Raw genomic sequence first — 24,687 nt, forward strand, 5'->3', positions numbered from 1 at the left:
ATAGATGAATACAAATAGCTTCTTGGACAAGTCCTATAGAACTGAAACCCAGCCCCTGGATCAGTTCATCCTGTAGTTAGAGGAAATAATTACAGATTATTTCGGGAAAGAAAGGGTTTTGACTGAAAGAGTTACACTACAAACATTCCAGCTGTGACAGATGGACCCAAGATAAGGCTTGGAAAGGAGGGGAAAAGAACAATATAATCTGTAAGGGGTGGGGATGGAGGGGAGATGAGGTTTAATTGAATGAAAACAAGTGAAAGGTTTCAGTGAGGCCAGCATGTAAGAACCAAAGAATCCCCAGTAAATTTATTCTAATTGTTGTATACAGGATGAAACTAACTCTGCCGCACCCCTACCCGATCTACAGATAATAACTAAAAAGCTTCTGAGATTCTGATGTTGTGCACCCACTGCATGCCTTACTGGTATCTAAAGACTAGGTTTTATTTGGACACGCTTGACTAGATGGAAACTGTCCCTCATTTTCCACTTCATTCCCTCTGTATCAAATAGCTGTGGCTCTCCTGCTTTGTTTCAACTGATAGGACCCCATCATCTCCCAGCTGTTTTGTTATATTCTCCTAGGCATCTCAGGGCTCATGCCTCTCCCTCCAGTTCACAAACCGTGACTGGAACAATTTTTTTTTAAAACCTAGTAGTAGGAAGGACCCCGTTATTCCCCACCTCCATAACTCATGGATGCCTAACTATGGAGTCCACCTAAAATCCCACTTTCTCCCTAAGTCCTCAGTCAGATGCTGCCTCGGCCCTGTCTTCTCATTTCTAACTATGCCTGAAGTTTCCCCTTTCACCTAACAGTGCAGACTTTTCTACCCCTCCCACTACCAGACAAATGGTGTTTCGGGCACCTACCACCTGACACAACTGTCCCAATTCTAAGACTAACATGATTAACCTATAATAATTTAAAGGCGGGCGGGGGGGAGGGGATGAAATGAAAAAGATGTCAGCACCAGGGAGATATCTCTCTCTCTCTCTCTTTTTTTTTTTTTTAATGGGAGACACTGGAGCATATTTCTGTGAGGTATTAAAAAAAAACAAAACCCCACCCTTTATACACTAGCTTGACCAAAGCCTTCCCTCTCATCCACATTACCCACACACTCAAGCCCATTCCTGCCTCAGGTCTTCCCACCCCCACCCCTACATTATATTACCCTGCCACATCTTCTTTTTTTTTTTCCTTAGTAAGTTTTTACATTTTTTGTTTTTTTTAATAATTTTTATTTTGTTGTATTAGTCACCATACAGTACATCCCCAGTTTTTGATGCAATGTTCCATGACTCATTATTTGCATATAACACCCAGTGCCCCATGCAATACGTGCCCTCCTTAATACCCATCACCGGCCTATCCCAATCCCCCACCCCCTCCCCTCTGTAGCCCTCAGTTTGTTTCCCAGAGTCCACAGTCTCTCATAGTACATTCCCCCTTCTGTTTACCCCCCCTTCATTCTTCCCTTCCTTCTCCTACCCTGCCATATCTTCTTGATAGCACTTAACACTGTGAAATCTGTTGCTGATTTATTAGTTCATTGATTTTTATTATGTTTTCCCCTCTCCCACTCCTCCTTCCCCACACATCGAAATATAAGTAGCAGGAGAGTAAAAATTCTACCTAGCTCATCGCTACGTCACCATGCCTGGCACCTACTAGGCACTCCACATAAATTAAAACACATTAACTTCTTAGTCTATGCTACACTTGGGTTTAGGTGGGGAGAGGGACGTGAGGTTTAAGGAACTGTATACAGGCTGGAGAGGAAATGACAGGGTGAGGGGAGTGCTCCTCCTCATCAATTTAATATGGTAGCAACCAGGTATTTGAGATAAATTAAAAGATACCATTTGTAACTTGGATTTCAGTTTTCAAGGGTGTCATCCAAGAGAAGCAGCCAAACCAAAAGACGGCTGGCAGACTCCAGGTATACCAGACAACTCCCTGGTGGACAATATCCCATTTGGAAAGGACTGCATGGATCTCTAGTTGCAGACACCAGCTGATCTGCCCAGAGCCATCCCCGGTGACCTCGGAGACAGCTTCTGTAGCTTGAAAATACATCTTCTACAAGTCAGAAATTGACATATCATCTCCTCCTCCCAGCCCCAGTCTTCTAACAGTTATTGATGCTATTTGGAAAGCCATGCTTCCATGCCTATTAATAACCTTCAGAAAGAACCCCAAGGAAGTGTCAAGAGAAAAATAGATCTGGCTGGTGGAAGCCAAAGACTCAATCAGAGTTACAATTAGCGATTAATATAATTGAACAAAAAGAAAGTTGTAACATCTTCTGTATCATATGTTATCTGTCCAGGAGGCTTAAAACAAAAGACTTTGCCAATGAATTCGAGAAATGTTTGATCAAGAACACTGGTCTTTACAGAGAGGAACACTTTCAAAAGACCTCTTTATCTACTTAAAAGGACCAGCACCAGCTACGAACTTTATCCACACATCAATGATCTCAGGGAATTTTGCCTACAAGGCTGATTTCATTAAACCTTTATAGTTATTTGCATCTTTATAAAGTTTCTTCACGTGACACCTCAAAGAGCAACTAAATCAACCTACTCTAAAATAATGGAATAACTAATTAACAATCTTCCGAAAGACTTTTCCTAGTGGTCGGTCTTTCCCCCCTCCCCTCCCCCAACTAGAATGTGATTAATGGAATTCTCTCACAACTTCGCTTGAAATATGCTTTTGCCAGTCGAGCAGCTAAAGCAGAATCAGATAATTGTGGTATGACTCAACAAATGCACAGCTGTTCATTTAAATATATCCATCAAAAGTATAAATACGATCATGAGAAAGAAGATGAACTGTGTCCACAGGGTCAGTGTACAAGTTGAACGGGTTGGCACTGAAGTAACCACAACAGAAAACAAGAAGGGGAGATGCGGCTGGGAAAGATTCTGCACACCGGCTAGAAAGAGACCAGAACACCGATGTAACTGAAAAACCACCCGCCCAACCCACTCACTCACTGGCCTGAATAAGAAATTAATGACAAGTTAAAAGTAAAAATAAATGCGCTCTACGACATGGGGAGAGGGAAACGAATTCTAGGAAATGGCTGATGCCCCAAGTACTCTGAGGCAGAAAGCCCACAGGGCAGAAATGAGGAACCCAATCTGTTATTAAAAACAAAACAAAGACCCTAAGGCGGAGGAAAACAGGAGGAACAGGATTCTCTCTCCACACCCTTCCAAGACTGATTATGAAATCATGAAATGTAAGAATCCCTCCAATAGTCGCAAAGCAAATCATTGAAAAATACCACCCCACAGCAGGCCACATTGATTAGAGGCTCTGTGTACAGGAGGGTGCCCACCTGAACATGAGAAAACACAGAGAAGGTGAAAAGGGGCCAAGGGAGTGCTGAGTAAGGAAAAAAGTGCCTAGTCAGCCCTGCAGACCCCATTCCCTCCTTGTTCCTCAGGGATGGGCCCAGAGCGCCGTCAGAACATGAGAAGCAAAGGCACTGAAAAGACATGGGAGCCTCTCCTCTTTTAATATGTAATTCAAAATAATAACAAATAAAATGAACATCTAATCCATAATGATGATTTCCAAGCTTTCCCTGAACTATCAGAATCAAGTTCTTACCAAAAAATCCTATCTCGGGCTGGGGGGAGCGGGGAGGCTGACTACTCAGTCATCTTGCTGGGAAACCACTCACGTTCTCCATATTTACAAACCTCTCTTACATTATTATAAGCGACAGCTTTTTCAACAACTACCACTGGACTCAGCCCCTAGTCCTCCCACATCTACCCTCTTCATCCTTCACAGAAAACTTTCTAGAAAGAGCAATCTACACAGCTCCTTCCACATCCTCCCTCTCCTCTATCCAGTCCACCACCAAAATAGCTCTTTGGATCAGTAAGGGAGCTTCTTCCGAACGTGGATTCTCAAGTCTCAACCCCAGAGATTCTGATTTGATTGACCTGAGGCCTAGGAACCCCCGAGCCCACAGCAATTCAGGTGGTTCTGAGAATGCTGAGGGTGGGCTCACTTGCCCGTTCTGCCGCATGGCGGTGCTGATGACGCCCTTCTGCCCCTGAGTTCCTCCCTGCTTGGGATTCAGAAGCTCCACTCTCTCTGCATCCTTACTTTTATGGTTCGGACCCTCTCAGTTTCCTTGGATGGAGTTTTCCTCTTCTGCGACTCATCCCTTAAATCTTAGTTTCCCACAGAGCCTCACATCTCAGCTCCCTCTTCTCACTCAAGATGGTACCCAATTCCCTAGCTTCAAGGCCCCTGAGCTGAGACTGGACCACCAGGCAGAGAATGTAATCACCTGTTCTTTACTCATATCCACCCCTCCCCCACCCCACTGAATCCTTATTACCTTCTCCTACCATATGTCCTGTCTTTTCACTGTTTATAAAATTTATTTTTAAAAAGTGTATTACAGACATTTCAAATTACATAGAAACTGAAAAGTATAAAAAAACCCTATTTTGACCTCCCAGTTTTCATTCTAAGCACCATCATACCACCAAGTTTCAAAAATAAGCCATCTCGTTTCCTCTATTCTGCCCATTTTCTTCCTGAGGTATTTTAATGAGAATCCCAGATGTCACATCATTTCACCCACAAATTCTCTCACAAGTAAGGACTTTTTCTAAATACAACTATAAAATCAACATCTCACCTAACAAAATTAAAAGTATTCCTCCTCCAAATATCATCTAAAAGCTAATCAGTGTTTACATTTGCCCAATTTTCAACTATAAACATCCCCTGCACTAAGCACCCCACCACCACCAAAAAAAATTGCAGGGAGAATGGGAACAGCATACCAATAAGATGTTGTTCTCATTGCTTTTCGGTTATTGTAACGAGTGGCTCAGTGTAAGGATTGTGGCAGTACTGAGAATACTCTGTGTATAATGTGGCAGAGAGCTAACGAGTTACTGTGGTACATTCAAATCCTATCATCTCCTGCTGTTCCGGAGATCCAGAATCCTCCGTGTGAAATCAAGGTAATACAGAGGAGGTTAAGGGAGAACCTTGTCACCTGATTTTGAATTGTAAGTATCAGTATGAACTCATGAAATATTTTATATGCAGTTATCCTCTGTCCACTAAAAGGCCTAGAAACAATGACCCACCCAGCAGCAGTAAGTATTCCTGGTGCTCAGAGAATGGTGTTAACACTACTTCCCTCTAAAAAAAAAAGAACGAGCTGAATTGAACTATGAGACTGCAATCACCAAATCCAGCCAGTAGGAAATTAGAGGTCAAATGGATGAGTTCTTCAACAGATATACCATACGGAAAGGAAAGGGCTGCAGGGGAACCTGAGGTTGAAGAGACTTAATAAGGCATAAAAAGATGTGCAAGACTCAGCTACAGTGGCTAGGTATGCACACACAGGTGATAAGACCATAAAGAAAGGCAATAGAGCAATTACTACGGAGGTCAAGAAAGCAGTGACTGACTTCTGGAGGGGGGGAGGGGCTATGTTTGGCATGGGACACACCAGGGGTTCGAGGGAGACTGCTATTATTCTGTCTCCTGATCTATGTGGTGGTCACAAAAAATAGTCATCTTACAATTAACCAGGCTATGTACACTTTGTATGGATATCTGCTTCTGTGTCTTATTTTACAGTAAAAAGATAAAAAGAAGACAAAAAACAGAATGTGTGCCGTTAAAAAAAAAAAGGTGCAGACTAACACTCAGACACACACACACACACACTGAGGAAGTAATAACACTGCGTATCATGTATACACAAAAATCTGCCCAGATTTGTGTCACAAGTAAGTTTTTGCAATAAACTTCTGAAATATCAACTTTTTTTTTTAATATTTTATTTATTTATTTTTCAGAGAGAAAGACAGTACACAAGCAGGGGGAGCCTCAAGCAGGGAGGGAAGCAGGCTCCCCGCTGAGCAGGGAGCCAGATGCGGGACTCAATCCCAGGACCCTGGGATCATGACCTGAGCCGAAGGCAGACGTTTAACTGACTGAGCCACCCAGGCGTCCCACAAAATATCAACTATTTCTTATCTTCAAATAGGAAAACTGTTTTGTCCAGTTCCAAGTTTATTCACTTTTAATAGAGAAATAGGCATTGGTTACCTAGTCATAATCAGAAATCAAGTATTAAATAAAATTAACGCAACAGCTTATGATAAGTTGGTCCTTCCCCTCTCTTCCTTCAATTACATAAGTTTCATGGGTCAAGGATATAGAAAGATTGTAGAGTCCAAGCCAATGTTTCCCAAGCACTGTGGAACATTATCATCCAACAAGAAAAATTAATATCATAAAGAAGTGAGCCCTTGCAAAGTATCTATACACATAACACAACCCCAATCGTAATATTAGCAGGTTTTCTTCTTAGAGGGAAGGATTGGTGGATATGATTATTTTAAAGTTCTTTTTTAAAAAAAAATAAAATAAAACCTCCACATGAAAATAGACATGAATATTCTGTAAAATATTATTAAAATTCTGTCAAAGGAAACTTAAAATAAATATGAAAATTTTGCAAAATGGAACTACCCCATCACAAGAAAAAAAAAACATCCTGGGGCACCTCCGTGGCTCAGTCGGTTGAGCGTCTACCTTCGGCTCAAGTCATGATCTCAGGGCCCTGGGATCGAGTCCCACATTGGGCTCTCTGTTCAGCAGGGAGTCTGCTTCTCCCTCTCCCTCTGTGTGTGCTCTCTCTCTCAAACAAATAAAATCTTAAAAAAACAAAACAAAAAAAACCCTGTGATGCTGATATACACATAGAGAGATCAATGAAACTAAACGGATATCCCAGAAATAGACCAAAGTGTATATGAGAATGTATGATACAAAAGAAATCAAAGGAGAAAAGCTGGGACTGAAAAGTTGGGACTGGTCAGTAAGATTGGAACAACTAGCCAATGTGACAGAGACCACTAATTTTCCACTAAAATTCCTTCTTGGCTGCTTCTTGGGTGCATGCTGACCTGCAGAGACTGCACTCCCCACTCTCCCCTGCAGCTAGATGTGCCCCAAGACTAAGTTCTCACCGACGGAAGTAGAAGTGGCGTGCGTGCAAGTTCTGGTCACTTGCCCTGGACTTTCTCCTTTGTCCTTCGCACTAAGGGAGACCAGATACGGTGCAAGCCATCTATGACCGTGCGGATAACTACAGCGACAACTCAACAGAAGGAACATGAGTCTCAATACCTAGTGGACATGGGAGGCTCTGCTGACCTGGCTTGCTCACACGGGAACTGTTACATGAGGAAAAAATCAACTTCTACGTTCTTTGAACCATAGTATATCCCTTGGTTACAGCAACTCAGCCTTATCCTAATTAAGAGAGCATCTAGAGAAAAATTAAGTTGGATTCCTACCTCACATTCCAGATAGATCAAAGATTTAAACCTGAAAACCGAACCACGTGACATCCAAGGAACCACGAGATAGGTTTTTAGCTCAGAAATGGAAAAGGTCTTTTAACTGTGATACAAAATCCTGAAGCCACAGAAAGTTTATCTACGTAGCTCTACAAGTCCTTGTGAACATCTGTTATAGACCATCTCTTCCACTACAATGTAAGGTCCACGGAACAAGAACTGGGGTCGGTTTTCCTCACTATATATATACTACTGCCTACAACAAGTGCCTATTACATACGAGGCATTCCGTAAGTATCTGTTGAATGAATAAATTGGTAAATTTAAGTATACTAAGTTTTAAATAATCTGCACAGCAAATTAATTATTTTTGTACAAATGACAATATATAACATCAATTTTCACACTTAATTTTGTTTATGCACAAGAGCTCCTTTAAACTGATAATAGAAAGATCAATAACTCAATGGGAAAACAGACAAACAAAGGGAGACACAACAGGAAATACAAACGGTCTTTAAAACATGAAAAGATGCTCAATGTCAATGAAAATAAAAATGCAAATTAAAGCTACATTAACCGTTTTTTCACGTATCCATTTGGCAAAGAAAAACACCTTTGACAATCATACTGTGATCAGCAAGGGTATGAGGGAGCAGTGTTCTCATCCAGGGCTGTTGAAATCTAAAACTTTGGGATGCCTGGGTGGCTTAGTCGGTTAAGCGTCTACCTTCAGCTCAGGTCATGATCCCAGGGTCCTAGGGTCCTAGGATCGAGTCCCACGTCAGGCTCCCTGCTTGGCAGGGAGACTTGCTTCTCTCTCTCCCCCCTGCTTGTGTTCTGTCTCCTTCTCTCTCTCTCAAATAAATAAGTAAAATCTTAAAAAAAAAAAAAAAGAAATCTAAAATTTTGCAAGCTCAATGAACAGAGTAATCTGGCAATAAATTTCTACCAAATTTAAAATGTGTGTAGCCTTTGACACAGCAATTCTTCAACTAAAAATGGATCCTACAGATATGCTGATGAACATGTTTGAAATGCTATCTGTACAAGGCTATATTCCCTTGAGCCTTGTTCATAATAATAAACAACAGACTAGAAGTCATCTAGGTGGCCAACAACATAGCACTGGTTAAAAAAATTATAGCATATGTCCACAGTGGAATACTAGGCATCCATTAAAAAAGAATGCAGTATTAATATGGAAGATCTTCCAAGAAATATTATTTTAGTGGAAAAAGGTACAAAACAGTGTATATTGTTACCATCGGGGTTAAAACACACACACACACACACACACAGAGACACCTGGGTGGCTCAGTTGGTTAAGCATCTGCCTTCAGCTGAGGTCATGATCCCAGAGTCCTGGGATCGAGCCCCTCATCAGGCTCCCTGCTGGGCAGGGAGTCTGCTTCTTCCCCTCCCTCTGCCCCTTCCCCTGCTTATATTCTCTCGTGCTCTCTCTGTCAAATAAATAAAATCTTTAAACACACACACACACACAAGAAACTGCAATAATCTATAGGTTATGTGCTGGTATATTATATATGCCCCGAAATCTCTGAAAGAATACACAAAAAAATTGGTAACAATGGTTGCCTCTAGGAAGAACAACTGGGCACTTAGGAGATGGGGAGGAGTAAAGCTTATTTTTTCCCTTTCGTACCTTTTTAATCTTACAAACAGTGATTATATCACCTTCCTAAAAATAAAAAATATTTTATAAAAAAAAAAACAATACAAATATTCATCCCCAACCCCAAATATCTGAAAACTTCTCTGGCGATTCGCACTGTCAAACACACTAGGGAACTACTGAGCTGAATAATTTTAACCCTGTTTCATAATTAAGAATCACAGGGTTAGCAATTAACAAACACCATCATCTCTTCCTCCACCAAATAAATACATATGCGAAATAAAGTCAGTCTCTTAATTCCATCCCTGTTATTCATTACTTCCTCTTAAAACTAATTCAACTTCATGCCACCTTAAATGGGCATGAAAATCTCTCAAAATGCTCCAAGGATGGTAGCCAGAACCAACAACTATACTAATATATTAACACAGCCTAGTGCCAAAGAAGTTCCTTCTAGGCACCCAGAAGATGAAAATTTGACATAACTGACACCTGGGCAACAGCCCAAAGCTGTGCATCACCTGCCTTGGAAAATAGAAACTCACATCATGAGACTAGAAAGTCCAATGTCAACAGCCGTGGCTTTTGTTTTCTCCCTCATGTGAAAGGTCTCCCCCCGCATCCCCCGTTAAATTATAGGCTAACCTCTCACTTGAGGACTGGTTATTATGTTACAGCCTTATAAGGAACACTAAGCAGTCATTATTTAGACTGAGATTCTGCTTAAAAGGGAAAATGCCCGCAACTCATCAAGTGGAAGGAAAAAGCAAGTTGTAAAACAAAATGTGTAGTCATTTTTTAAACATAATTAATATGCAGATTTTATTTGTAATACGGTAAGATTTGTGAGTGGAAAACTATGTGTTCCAAATTATTAGCTATGGGTAAAAGAGGAAAGACAGGGAGGAAATTTTACCTGTTTATATGTCTGTACTTTATATTGTTTTGTACTATTTGAAATTAAATAATCGAGGGGTGCCTGGGTGGTTCATTCGGTTAAGCGGCGGACTTTGCCTCGGGTCATGAACTTGGGGTCCTGGAACTGAGCCACATGGGGGTCCCTGCTAAGCAGGGAGTCTGCTTCTCCCTCTCCCTCTGCTCCTGCTCTCTCTCAAATAAAAAAATAAAATCTTTGAAGAGAAAAAAAAGAAAAGAAAAGAAAAGAGAAAAGAGAAAAGAGAAAAGAGAGAAGAGAAGAGAAGAGAAGAGAAGAGAAGAGAAGAGAAGAGAAGAGAAGAAAAGAGGCCCTCTAAGGGGAAAAGAATGGCAGAAGTACTTTATATTTAGGGAAATATTGATAGTATTTGAATAAACCGGCCAATGGTAAAGAATAACTAAGCAGTTCCACCCCAAAGACAGAGAGAGAGAGAAAGAGAAGCCCACCTTCGAGGCAATGCAAGAATTAAGAATGATTACGCTAGAGTTCTACCCTTTTTTACACCAGATTCATATAAACCAACGAAATAATCACTGTGGCTAAGAATTTACCGTGTAGATTTGCTCTCTGCCAAAGAGCATTAACAGAGGTGATTTGTTGCAATGGCTCTAGGGCTGGCTCTGGCAAGGCTGCTCGGAGGGCTCCTGGGTAAGCTGACTCAGCCACCTTAGAGCCGGTGCCCCGTCATGTCTTCCCACAGTCCTCAGGCAGTGCGTGTGCTCTGCTTCAGAGCTCTGCTCGCTCGTTCACCGTTCACCGGAGACGAGGGGAGTGGGAGGCGCTCCTGGAGTCATGAGAAGTTCCCCAGTAGTTCTGCTCTGGCAACGCGAGGCTCGCAAGCGGCTCAGGGCTGCAGAGGGCAAGAAGGAAAACGAGCTAAGCAGAAGAAAATTCTGCAGTTGTGAATGTGCAGGCTAAAGGAAGCGCACACTTGACGAGCCTTTCCATGGGGACCACGAAACTTAAGGCCAATTCACAATCGAGGCAACTATGGAGGGGTTGAAAAACAAGGACACGCAGTATGTTGAGGTCACAGATTCATGCTGGTCTCTAAATAAGTCTTCTAAGTGACACAAAACTCAGTGAGATCTGCAGTTGGTAAATTTCAAAATCAAGTTCCTTTAAAGCCATAGACCATGGACTCCAGCCAATTACAAAAACAAACCAAAAACAATGGCTTGCATGTATTAATTATAGATACTTGGTTAAAAACAAAAAACATTCAACCAGTACACAAGTATAGACTGAAAGTCTCTCTCCAGACCCCTGGTCCTCCTACTAGAGACACCCCAGTGCACCAGAGGAACTTCTGTATCCCACCCAGAAATGATCTGGTTTAGGTCCACTTTCAACCAGCATTCTCAGTTGTAGATGAACTAGTTAAAAGGCTCATAAAACAATGGTGGGGAAGGAGCACTACGCGGAAGGGAAGGGGCTCTAGATAACTAACAAAAAACAAAAAGCCACCCAAGCTCCCCTTTCCTTTAGGAAGACTTTAAAAACATCAACATCTGCCAAAGGAAGAGGAAATTTTTATTAAAACCAAACTTTTCCTTTCAAATAAGTCACACAAAACACTGAAGAATTTACTCCTTTCAAAAAACAGCATTTTTTTTAACCTTGAGCAACAGTTTGCCAAGAAAACGTTCATATAAATAAACTTAAACAGAAAACAAACCCAAAATACAACATTCCTAATTAATTATGAAACTCAAGGGACATGCTTTACGAATAGTATCAAACCTTTCCTTGCTTCAGTTTAAATTAAGGCTCATTATCAATTTGAAAAGACAGTCTAGACAGGTAAAAGGCACACTAAAAATAAGACAACAACAATATCCTCCCCCCCACAGAAAGGTCAACCAGAAATTTCACATTTGCAGCAATCATTTAGTGAAGCTAGAGAGTAAAAACCCATTTCTAGAGTGGACATCCTTAAAAACAAACTCATTAACTAAGCAGCATCCACAGCCTTGAGTTTCAGAATAAACTGCTAAAATCCTGATATTTTCGGAGAGGCGGGGACCACAGAAATTTGGTGGATTGACACTAAGGTTGCTTTCCACTTTGCCAAATCTATGTTTTAGTGGGGGCCACTGCTAAGCTGCCCTGCCCAGGACCTACCAAGTTACAGGTACTGTCTGGGAGGGAGCTCTAGAGAAAGCAAGAAAATAAGGAAACACTAGTGCATATTTCTCTGATTCTTTCAAAAAAAGAATCATCAGAAAAACTGTCAGAGTTTGACTTTTTAATTACAAAGGTGCTTCTATACCCTTTCCAACCTCCAGCCCTATGACCTTCACTGCATGGAATTCCTTCAAGACCATGCTCTCCTGCCTCTGTTCAGCCTTCTTTAATGATTCTTCTCTTTTCCAGATCTTTCCATCCTCACTCCTCTGGCATTTCTATTCTATATGACTCAACCTGGCACTTCATCCTCTGCCTTGAACTAGGTTTGTCTCAAAACCTATTTAAAAGTAGGAACGGATCACGTATTATCCTTGTACTGTATCATTTCTTCCCAGTACCTAACAGATAGCTGGTGCTCAAGGTTAGTGGATGCAACTCGAGCCTTCAAATTCAACATAACTGAATATTGGGTTTAGAATTCATCAGGTTCTCAAATAACCCATGGACTGAAGTCAAAACTGTGGTGTACTACAAGGAAGAACAGGTTGGTGAAAAGGGAGCCAAGGTATCTGGAGCAAATTCCAGACGCTCAACTCTTCAAACGTTCTACACAGGACCCATCTCCACACAAACACACTTCATGCCAATAAGCAAGCTTGGCAGGTCCCGAAACGTAGTGGAAAGCAGTTATGTTCAAACCCCAAGAACAGTGAAAAAAATAAAAACAAACCAGAAGAGCCGTGCACCAACTAAAATCAGTGTTGTAGAATAACTATCGATGTAGCAAACTCCAGCAACTTGTCCCAAAACTTTCAAAGAGCTGAGTTGTTTCTCAAACCATAGCCAACTCCTTTGTTTGGCTTACTGGGGTTTAATTATTGGCAGCTAACAAGGCTGTATGAAAACCTGACCCTTTATAAAGGTTAGAGGCACATTCCTCTCAAGTGGTGGAGAGTAAGGGTAAGGAAGGGGGAAAAAGAGAAAACAAGAAAAGTTCTTACTCCAAGTGGGGGTTTAACAGGGCAGTGTATTCTTCTTTAATCCAATTTAAAAGAACATGCAAACGTTTCTCAAAAGTTACTGTAATATGATGGGACCTGAGTAACAGGCAAGCATAAAAGGTACTTAAAATCAAACAAGTTCTTGGCAGTCAACAATGCAGCTAAGCAACAGGAAGAAAAAAAAATTCAGGGCAGGTTTTCTCAACTATTTAATTATAACTGTATCCTTGGCCTCTAGAAATTGTAGCTTCCAAATACTGCAAATTTCAAGACAGCACCCTTTGTACAAAGATGGATGTTAATGACACTTATCCTAAGGATCATTTTACAATATACACAAATATCGAATCATTGTGTTATATACCTGAACCTAAGATATTGTTATATGCCAATTATACTTCAATTAAAAAAAAAAAAAGACATCATCCCATACTGTCCCTGTTTATCCAGCCAGCCGCATAACCCAAATAAACCGTGGCGGATCTTGCGGTCAAATTACTCTGAACTGCAATTACTTTAAGAAGCAGCATATGGTTGCAAGAACATGGACTTAGCAAAGAGCCAAACCCAGTTTTCCAACCTACTTAATGTGATCTTCCCCAAATCACTGAGCCTCTGTGAGTTTGTTTCCTTTCCCATGAAACAGGGTAAATGCCTTCCACCTTTGACAGTTACTAATAATGCCAGCTATCATTTAGTGAGCCCTTAGTTCCAGAACTGTGCTAACCACACGCTTGCATCATCTGATTTAATCCTAACAGCTGAAAAATTGAAACGAAGGTATTATTACCATTTGAAAAATAAGAAAACAATGATAGAGAGGTTAAGTAAAACCGCCCAAGATCACACCTTTTTTTTTTTTAAGATTGTATTTATTTATGAAAGAGAGAGAGAGAGCACCCAAGAAGAGGGAGGGATGAAGGAGAGGGAAAAGCAGACACCCTGCCGAGCAGGAAGCCCAACGTGATGCTGGGGGTCAACCCCAGGACCCTGGGATCATGACCTGAGCTGAAGGCAGACACGTAACTGACCGAGCCACCCAGGCGCCCCATCACATTTTTTAAATAAATGGACACCCCAAGAATCAATTCAAGTTTTGCTGACTCCAAAATCTATGTTCTTAATTGCCAATAAGTAAAATTGCATCTTGACGGTTTGTAAGAACTGCACTCAGTGCTCATAGTAAATACTTTTAGTCCCCTCTCCTGTTCTCTACTCCTTAGAATAATAGAAGTGTGAAATTACTGTGGTAGGAAAAACATAAAGCACACCAATCCCAAACAATAATACTAATCATGTACAAATCACACTACAAATGTCTTCTTGTTCTGGCTCTGAACTAATATCGCTACGACCAATCATCTAAATGTCGAGTATCCTTGAAGAATAACCTATTCCAGACACTTGAATACGTGAGGAAGACAGGTATGATCGCTTAGTAAATCTGAAGAAAGGCAATGGGGATATCAGCCGGTTCCCAAGATCCCCAATCTCCCAGTGGAACAAAACTAGGCCGCACGCCCTAGACAACTGATAAACTCGGGGGACAACGTGGAGCAGAAAGAACAGGGAAAGCCATACAAAGCTGAGAAAAAGATCAACGGTGACCGAATCAGGGAGTAGGGAGGAGCGTGGCGACACAGCAGATCCCCTTCTCCGGGGGTTTCCAAATTCTCAATAGATATTCATCTTTGGGATTTAGGGGTGAGAAATGTGAATTTCCAGGAATTTCTCCAGAATTATTCTCCCAATTATAGTTCTTCTTAAAATACTTCCAAATATTCTTTAGTCACGATTATGGGTATCTTTTTAAAAATGTCACCTAAGTAAGAAATAATGGTATTTACAAAGAATTGTAGCCTATAACAAATATTCAGATGCTAGAAAATGCCAGTGAACATTATTGGGTAGTATTCCAAGAGCTGGCCAAATCCAGCCCGCAGTCTGTTTTGGTAAATAAATGCTTTATTGGAACACAGCCCCACTTGTTCATTTGACGTATAGTCCATGGCTGCTTTCACGCTAAAACAGCAGAGCTGATAGTTCTGACAGAGTCCATATGCCTTGCAAAGCCTACTATCTGGCCCTTTAGAGAGAAAGTTGGTTGACCCCTGCAATAACCTGTAATTTGAATCCATGAGGAAGGTTAACAGCACTGCACAGAATCACATGTTGAAATTGCCATTTTAAACACGTATTTCTTGGAATACCACGCACAGGATTTGTATACAATATGCTATGTATATAAACTTATTTTATTTGCAAGGATGACTCACCAGTAGCAGCAGACGTGGCCACAAACACATATTTATAACATAGCAACAGCTACACGCAATCACGACCGATTCTCTCCTCTGTGCTCCTACCCCGTCCTGGCTCTGGGAAACGTCAGTCTTACCCTTCACTCCACAGGCCAGCGTTCAACTTGACATCAGCTGATTCCTTCGGCCTACCACCATCTCTGTGTTGTTTCATTCTCACAGGAGAATTCCAACACTGTCTCCCATTTACCTGATTTCTTAACGAATTGCTTGGGGATCTGGAAAGACATAAATTTCCCAAGAAATCCTGGGAAGGAACTCTGCCGTGGAAATAACTATTCTCTTCCGGTGTATCGAGACTGACTAGAGATCAAAACCCCCGGACTTGTAAGAGATAGAAGAAACAGAGTTGAGAACAGGAGGCAGAAAGAGGAAAAACAAAGTCTTCAGGATGTTTTCAGGAAAAGACTAAGGTCTGTCTCAAAGCTCTCAAAGCCTGGAGAGAAGAGCGACCTAAGTGGAGATAAGATGAACCCGAAATTTCCTAGTGCTATGGCCCCAGTGACAGATTTAAGGCCCAAGTTCAGAGCACCTTTCTCCTTCCAGAATTTAAGTTATAATTTGGCTGAGATGAGAGATATTCACTGTGAATTATGACAGGAGTGAGTGTCATTAAGCACCAAACTATTCCTGAAGATAACCTGCTTATAATCTCAAACATGCTCATCTGAAGTGGTGGGGTGGCCCCCCAAAATCCCATTTATCCATCCGTCCAGCCAAAGAGTCATTTATTTGTGTCAGAAATACAAAGCATAAGGACCAAGGGGGAAACTCGAGGGAACAAAGGCATTGGGATCTAGTAGCACCAAAAGGGTTCCAGGCTTGAATCAAAGAGTCCTGGGTTGAATCCCAGCGCTGCCCATCATGTAATCTTGGGCCAACTATCTGAGCCTCAGTCTCTCACAGGCAAAATGGGCATCATGACTTCCCTGCAGAGCTGCCACATGTGAAGCCCACAGCATACAGAGGGTGCTAATAAATGGTAACTATTATTATAAATACAATATTTAAGGAGCAGGTGTAAGAAGAGGAGAGAGTGATGAAGACAGAGAATCACAAGGGTTGACATTACGTTGAATCATTTGAAAATGCTGTAATTCGACCATTTTGACGCACAAAAATAGCAATTTTTAAATAAATATTATAAAGGGCTCTGTAGGGAAGCCTGAAAGGAGACAGCATGAAAGACTAATACCCCATCCTCATTCCCCAACTGGTGGCAGCTTAGAAGAAATCCAGACACCAGATGGGAAGGCTGCAGACTAAAATAGAATACCCCTTAGTCAACTCCTCACTAGAGAGGAGGTGTGACTTCAGGGAAGAGAAGATTCAACAAAAGACAGACAAACACACACACCTCACTCCTAGGTAGCCCACGTAACTCGCTCCTTCTCTCTTCCCTTTTTCCATTCCTGCCCTGTCTTTTCCTTTTGTTATTTCTGTCCCTAGGCGAAGCCCAATGTGTCTTGTAACCAGTTTGGGAAGGAAATAGCATTTCTGCTCAGCTGATGTTACCAACTGCACAGCAAGCCTTTAGTAGGCCTTGTAGCACAGCTGGTAGCTCGATAAAGAAATGCAATGGATCTGGGGTTGCCTGGCTGGCTCAGTCTGTTAAATGTCCAACTCTTGATCTTGGCTCAGGTCTTGATCTCAGTCGCAAGATCGAACCCCGTGCTGGGCATGGAGCCTACAAAAAAAAAAAAAAAAGAAAGAAAGAAAGAAAGAACGAAAGAAAGAAAGAAAAGAAATTCAATGGATCCATTGCATTTTCCCTGTTATCTTTCTATCTGCTTTTAATATTGTAGGTGTTAATTTTTTCAAATCCTATTAGCCCTCACCCAGCTAATGGGTCTGTGGTTGATCCATGGCATCATGTCAGTTCTAGATGAGATCTGAGTTTCTAGACAGCCCACCAGCCCAAAGCCCAACTAGCTCTATTCCTGCTATCTCTAAATCTCAAAAAGGTTCTAAGTGAGAAATCAGAACACCTTGTGTACAGAGGGATGAATAACAGGTAGAGGTAAGAATGGAGGAACCTGTCATTTCTTCCATCCTCCCAACCCATACTCTTGAAACAGAATTAGACTTTCCCAGTCATTAGATTGCCTTTCTCAGTCTGTTGGGTCAGCTTTCACAAATGTAAATCCAATTCCTGCAGCAATGCAGCAATCCCCATTACCGTGTTTCGTCTGTTGTCTCAAAGAAATGTGGCAATCCTTGATGATTACCCTCACACATAAAACTATGGAGGCTTTCATCAGCTGATGATCTCAAAGCACTTTTACGAGAGTTCGCAGGGATGCCTCCCACGTGGGCCAGAACCAGACTTTCTGGTTTTCTAATGGGGTGTCTGGCATTTTGTTTCTCCTAAGCTTTACTCCGGAGTTCCTGTGTTTATATATCCTCACTGGATAGACATTAGCAAAGCTTCAACAGGGAAGCTTCTTGGAAGTAAGGACTCTGTGTATCCAATATCCCGCTGTAAACTCCATGACCTGGTCTAGCATCACACCAGACCTATTTAAATATTTGTGGAATGAATGGAGCTTAAAATTATAGAAACATCCCAAGCATTAACAATTTCAACCTCATAAACTTGGTGACCTAAAACTTCTCTATCACTAAACGGCTAAGCTTCTACCCTAGAATTTAAATTAAATTTAAATTAAATTTAAAACAGTGCAAAATGTACTAATAACTCTTATTTGAGTGGAACATGCTAACACAAAAAAACATAAAGAAACATACCAAAAAATTGTAGAAAAAAATACTATTTCATAAAAGCAGTCCTCACTTTAGAATGGTAGTAAGTTTTCCTAATACATTTATTAACTAAACATCTCCAAAATAAGGTTAAGTTTTTCACAATTGTATCAACAGAAATTTCCAAAAACACTGATAGGACTACTGCAAAACAGGAGTACCAAAATAAATGAAGAGAGAACTAAAGCTTTTAAAAAGCATTCTTCCGATGCCCTCTTGAAAATATTTATGTCAACTACCAACCTAAATAAAATCTTTACCAGATCCCTCTCCCTAATTAAGGTTCACTGAGAATAAACTGAATAAAAGGCAATCACATTCTTTTTCTAATTGTTTGGTTTAATATATTATTTGCCCACAGGCACATAGGCATTTCCAAGGCTAGGCGAGGCAACTGCTTGACCCCCCCCACCCTGTGCGGAGAGAACAAGATAACAAACAAAAAAAGACCCAGTAACTTTAAAAAAAAATTAAAAGTGAACAATATTTTTATGGCTTTCTTTTCTTGTTGTTACTGTTTGTGTGCATATGTGTATACTGCATATCCATAATTATGTCAGACAAGCTAGGCATTTTATAAGTAGTTGCCAGTCCTGTAATGAGTTATCTGAAAAACTAACCTGCAACTTCTTAAAGAGAAAAATAGCCTTTTATTTATCTTTTAATTTTATAATAATTGGGGGAGCATCCCTTCCAAACTAGTCAACAAATACTTGCTGACTGATGAACAGTGAGATTAATTTAAGATTAAAGTCAAGAAGCCAGGTGACTCTGGGTCTACCAGAGATTGAGATTGAGCAGCCTTGAACATTACAGTTCTTCCAACTCTGCTCCATGTTGATGGGATGATTGCAGGGAGTCATCAAGGTATGGTGGAGAAAACACTGAACTGAAGAGCTAGACGTGTCCCTGCGCCAGTTGTGTGACACTGGGAAGTCACTTATCCTCTCTGGCATCCATTTTCCCTAATTATAAATTGAGAGTGGTGGCCCAAGTTGCTAAGTTTCCCTCCAGCTCAAAAATTCTGTTTAGATATTTCTTTTACAATCGCTAGCAGGATTCCTCAAGAATTATGCCAACAAGAAAGGCTACGTCTTTAATTAAAAATGGTTTTCCAGGGGCGCCTGGGTGGCACAGCAGTTAAGCGTCTGCCTTCGGCTCAGGGCGTGATCCCAGGTTATGGGATCGAGCCCCACATCAGGCTCCTCCGCTATGAGCCTGCTTCTTCCTCTCCCACTCCCCCTGCTTGTGTTCCCTCTCTCGCTGGCTGTCTCTATCTCTGTCAAATAAATAAATAAAATCTTAAAAAAAAAAAATGGTTTTCCAATCTACTCCTGTATTGAGATGGCATACAATCCATTCATTAAAAAAATAATAAAAATAACAATTTTCATTTAATTTAGCCACTGGGTTCTTAACTCATACAGGTTTGCTTTTAATTTAATTTGCTTACCAATAATTTGTTTGCCAACTGAAGAATAACTGAGTAAGAAAATGCACAAAAAGTAGAAGAGTGTTGGGGGGGGAGGGGTTATTCAAGAATAGTCTCTCAAGGGGCATGAGAATATGCCCAGTTCCCAAGACAAGGAATCTAGATTAACAAAACTAAAGTCAGCATGTCCACCTCACCCACCACCCCGAATCTGCTAGTCTTCCTTTATGTCCTATCTCATGCAATGGAACCGCCAAAGAACCTTGATGACAAAGTTGGAAACAAGGGGTTCACCTTACAAACCCCACTACTGCCTTTGTCCCAGCTCTTATGGTCTCCCACCAGCAACATTTCCAACTGCCTCCTTGGTGATCTCCTCTGGGTACCCCTGCCACCAAGGCGGTCAATACCCATTGAGCTGCCTCTCCTCTACTGAACCATCAATGGCTCTCCTCAGCATGAGCATATTTCTGATTTCCATGACCTGGCCTGAGACCTCACCCAGTCATCACTCTACAGGTACTCTGACCCTAATTGCACCATACAGCACCCTGAAGACACCACAATCTTATTCACCTCCTGCCTTTACCCTTGTCCCCCAAAGGGTCTTTTTCCATCTGTCAAATCCCTATGCCTCAGGATCAGCTCACAAATCACCTCCTGATGGAAGCCTTACCTGCCCCCATGCCTACACTCTGTCTGAGATACGTGCACTCACATTGGTTGCTCCCAAACTTAATTATCATGGCACCTAAAAAGTACTTTTTTAAAAAAAATTTCACTGCCTAATGAGTCTGTGATTCCTTGAAGATAAGGAGTATTTTTTCATTTCTGAAACATCAGGGACAACTCTTATAAATAATAGGTCCTTAATAAATGTTGATGGATGAACGGGTGAACCCTGATAATGGATTCAAAGCATAAGAGGGATTCTCCAAAGGACATATGAACAATAAAAATTGAGAAATAATTATGCTAATGGAAAAAAAAAAAAAAAGGTAGGCCTACCAGGATCCACTTTTAGTGTTGTCATGGTTTTTAATTCAAGGAAAAAAAAATCCCCAAATTCTAAATTATAGAAACTAAGAGAGAACTAAAGTGTTTATTTCATACAAAAAGACAATGTGTAAACTAAATGTATACACTAAACCATAGTTTCCTACTGACTTTTACATACATATAAATATATATACAGGGAAGTACTCCCTATTCTAATACTTTAGAACATAATCTTCTAAATCATATATATAGAAAAGTAACTTGAGAACAGCAGTTGAATACCACGCTAATACTGTATTACTGGAAACTAAGATGCTGTCAGTAAAACGTAAGAAGGAAGATGCTTCATCTTAAAAGAAAAACATTTTTTCCCCCAGAAAAGTATTCCCAAGGTGGTCCCTTAGAGCCAGGCCTCTGTATAGTTTTCAAGGCTAGGCTTTCACTCCCTGGCCTCCTTCCAGATGTCTTCAGTCAAGGTGCTGGGGGCCAGAGGGGCCAAAAGATGAGTTCTTCTTACCACAACAGTGCTACCTTCTTCATGGTTATTCCCCACCCCACCACCCATTTTCCCAGCACCACCCTTTTTATACCACGCAGCAGGGAAGAAAAGAACACATACATAAATTGCTCTATAATGTAACTGAGCTTAATTTCATAAGCATAAAGAAGGTAACAGAAAGGAGAAAATGACCAAAGTTGAATATTAAGGAAAAGAGAAGGAAGATCCAAGGAATAAATGTGCCTGTTGGTAGTACTCACTGGCTGGGATCACTTTAAGTTTACACATGAAATTGCTTAATGCATGAGTCATTTTAAATCATGACTGTATTGATTCATTGAATATGTTCAAGCAAACCGGCAATGAAGATGACCTAGAAGTCTGGAGACGCAGATGATTCTCCAGTCGAAAGAATGGGGGTGGCAGATATATTTTTTAGAAAAAAAATCAAAGACATAAATAAGTATGTGTTTGGAAAAAAAATTTTTTTTAAGATCTTTTTTTTTTCATTTGAGAGAGAGGGACAGCCCACAATCCAGCGAAAGCAGGAGCATGGGGGAGGGTCAGAGGCAGGCAGAGAAGCGGACTGCCGGCTGGGCAGGGAGCCCTGGGGTCATGACCCAACACAAAGGCAGCCGCTTCACCCACTGAGCCACCCAGGCACCCTTGGAAAAAAATTTAAGTCCTGGCATTATCTTACTACAAATGGGCAGAGAATGTGAGATAATTTATCAAAGTTGGACATGGGTTAAAAAAAAAAAAACATTTAGAATTTGCTGTTCTGAAGGGTTCCGTGACACAGTCAATGAACACCGGTCCCCACTGGGGGACTGGACTGGGAGCTCGGCTTCTACCCTCACCCCGTGCACCGGATGAGTGGGAGCCCAACCTTCAGCTTCTCCTCCAATGCTCTTAGCGCTAAACTCAGTCTTACACGCTGATGGTTTCTTTTGGGGGTGATGAAATGGCCTGACATCGGATAGGTGACAGTTGCACAACGCTGTGGATTTACTCGAAGCCACTGAATTGCACACCATGAGAGGGGGCACGTTATCATATATGAACTAACTCAATAAAACGGTTTTGAAAAAAATCAGTCTGAAAGCTCTGCGGCCTCTTTCTGTACAGCTTCAGACCCCAAGTGTATGCTGTGCTGGTAACTACGTGGACGTACTGTGTCTCCCAGTTCATTTTTACAGAGAGAACTGAAGCTTTGCAATCACACCGTTCAGTGTGGGAACTGAACCGAGGCCTGTCATTTCCTAGGCTCTGGCACCTTGAGCATGCTACTCTCTGAGCCCCAGTCCCCACCTACCTATCAGATGGGCAGAACGAGTCTGCTCAGACTGACGGGAAATGGCAAAAAATTAAAACGGAAGGGGCTGTCAGAAAGGACATGCCAGCTGGTGGGAGAAAACTAAAGGGAAGACGCAGAAGCAGGAAAGATGGGGCAAGTGAAGAGTGGGGACCGAGGCCAGCCCACCTAGAATCAGGGCCAAGCTCTCTGGAATTGTCTTCTGGGTTCCAGTGACGCTTTGAGGTCAGTGATGTGAGGTGGGAGGGTGGGGTAGGCCTGCGCCCAGAAGCATGTGCTATTATTACCAGACTACACGATCTACGACACCTAAATTTCTGGATTCCTTACCCAAGTAATTTTATATGAGTACCCACCAAACAGAGACATTTTCTATACTTTTAATCACCTCAAGAGTCATTAAGCATTCAGTCCACTCACGGAATTATACAGCCTCCTGGTCTGGACTGCTATTAATTAGAACACATAGCTTCGCACCAGGATTCATTTTTTATAGATTAATTCTATATAATAAAACATGCCTGAAGTTGATTGTGTTAGCAGACTTCTCATTGCAAGCCTCAAGATTCCACACCTGTGATTTAATTTATATCGGCACAAGTTGAAACATCAATTTTTCAATCACTTGTGATATTGCAACTCTTAAGAAACAACCTACCTGACAATGAATTCGAACAATCTACATTTACCATGAATAACCCAAATTCCCAACGGGGCCAGAATTCTTCATGTGAAATTAATTCTTCATAGTGGTTTTAATAACACCATTCTCACTTAAAATGTGTTCTATTTGATCAAGTAATGGACCCCTTCGATATACATAGCGTATATGTGTGTGTTTATGTATGTGTGTATCTATACACACACACACACACACACACACGCACACACACACATATTTAAAAACTTATCAACCTTACACCACACAGGTTTCTACCCTGGAAAAAACAATTCAAGAAGAGCTAAAAAGACTAGCGAGTTGCCAGCTCTCCCCTCCTCCAGTAGAGGCTACAGGGGAGCCAACTAAATCCTCACACTCAAGAGATCCTTGAGAGACCAAGGGGTTAACAAAGTAGCTGTCTTCCACTGCGCTTTAAGCGTCTGAGGATTGCTCTCTGGTGGAACTGGAGAGTGAGCTGAATATCACTGAGCTGGGATTCTTTCAATAAGACGACAGGACCACGAAAGCACAACACGGGATTAAAAGGAAATAAAACATGAGCAACTGCCTCTGTTGACCATTCACCCTGTCAACAATTCTGAGAAAAATTCTGCTGAGTTTCAGGTCACTAAACCCTCGTCCATTTTATAAATATTTGTCTCCCTGATTTTGCTTTTTTACTTTTTTAGATCCCAGAGGGAAATGATAACGTTCTCTAAGTTTTAGGATAGCTTATTTTCTAAAATTGGCAGGAAGGAAAAGGCTAGCTTCTGCTAGCTCTAATTTTGAAAGCATTAAGTATTGAGGGAGGGAACGCTTAGGTAATAATTTTTTTTAATAAAATGTTGTTTCATGAGCAGCATTTTTGTTGTTTTTACGAGCACAGCGGCGCAGTCAGGTTTATTTTAAGACAGCACACTCTAGCATATATTCAACCGAGTCTCCCAGAACTTACAACCAAATGTAGACTGATTGAACACACCCATGAGGTGTCCTCCTATCATTTTTCACTTTGGACATATGAAGAATAGGTCAAATACATGTTTAGAAGTTATTTTAAATATAATTTTGTATGAACTTTCCTAGCAAGCACACATGTGCGCGCACACACACACACACACACACACACACAAAAAAGGCTTTCACTTCTACTTCAGAGTTATACTCAACTCCTAATGCCTTTGGCAAAGACAAGATCCAATATGTAAGGTAATTAAGGGGAAAAAAGGCAAATAAATATGAATGTTCCACGGAAGGAATATGCCAGGGTTGGGAAAAGCTTCCAAAACTTCTGTATATGAATATTCTCTCTCTCGAGGGAGAGAGTGGTTCCCAACTATAGGGTTTTTTTGTTCGTCAAACATCAAGAATGGTAAGGAAACTAAGTATCTCACACCCACATCTGTCATTTCTCAAATACAGTATGATTTATGGATACATATTATATGAATATACATTTAATCCATATATATTAAAAATGCAACTAATACCTTTACTGCAGGCCTTAATTATGTTGTCTAGGAAATGACCAGCCGCCCACACCCTACCCCCCCCCCCCGCCGCCGTATCTTCTTCCTCCCCTAACTGTAGCTAAAACTCAGAACCGA

At 41.2% G+C, this 24,687-nt stretch overlaps 1 protein-coding gene across 6 annotated transcripts in view; it reads right to left on the reverse strand.

Moving 5' to 3' along the window:
* Positions 1 to 24,687, reverse strand: part of ACVR1 (activin A receptor type 1) — a 128,965-nt gene that overhangs the window by 67,601 nt on the left and 36,677 nt on the right. For 2 of the 6 annotated variants that reach the window (XM_045781559.2, XM_045781550.2), the window contains one exon: positions 10,511 to 10,809. The exons of 2 other annotated variants lie outside the window; for them this stretch is intronic. Coding sequence is in view for 1 of the 4 variants with exons in the window: in XM_087860890.1 (XP_087717016.1) it covers positions 16,769 to 16,821 (53 nt within the window). In the remaining 3 variants the exon portion in view is untranslated. Of the gene's footprint in view, positions 1 to 10,510; positions 10,810 to 16,768; positions 17,099 to 24,687 lie in introns of all 6 variants that reach the window. 2 more of the 6 variants (XM_087860898.1, XM_087860890.1) reach the window with 2 other exon arrangements.

This window comes from Ursus americanus, chromosome 1 (assembly GCF_024610735.1).
Source record: "Ursus americanus isolate L20-20 chromosome 1, mUrsAme1.1.p, whole genome shotgun sequence".
Taxonomy (NCBI): domain Eukaryota; kingdom Metazoa; phylum Chordata; class Mammalia; order Carnivora; family Ursidae; genus Ursus; species Ursus americanus.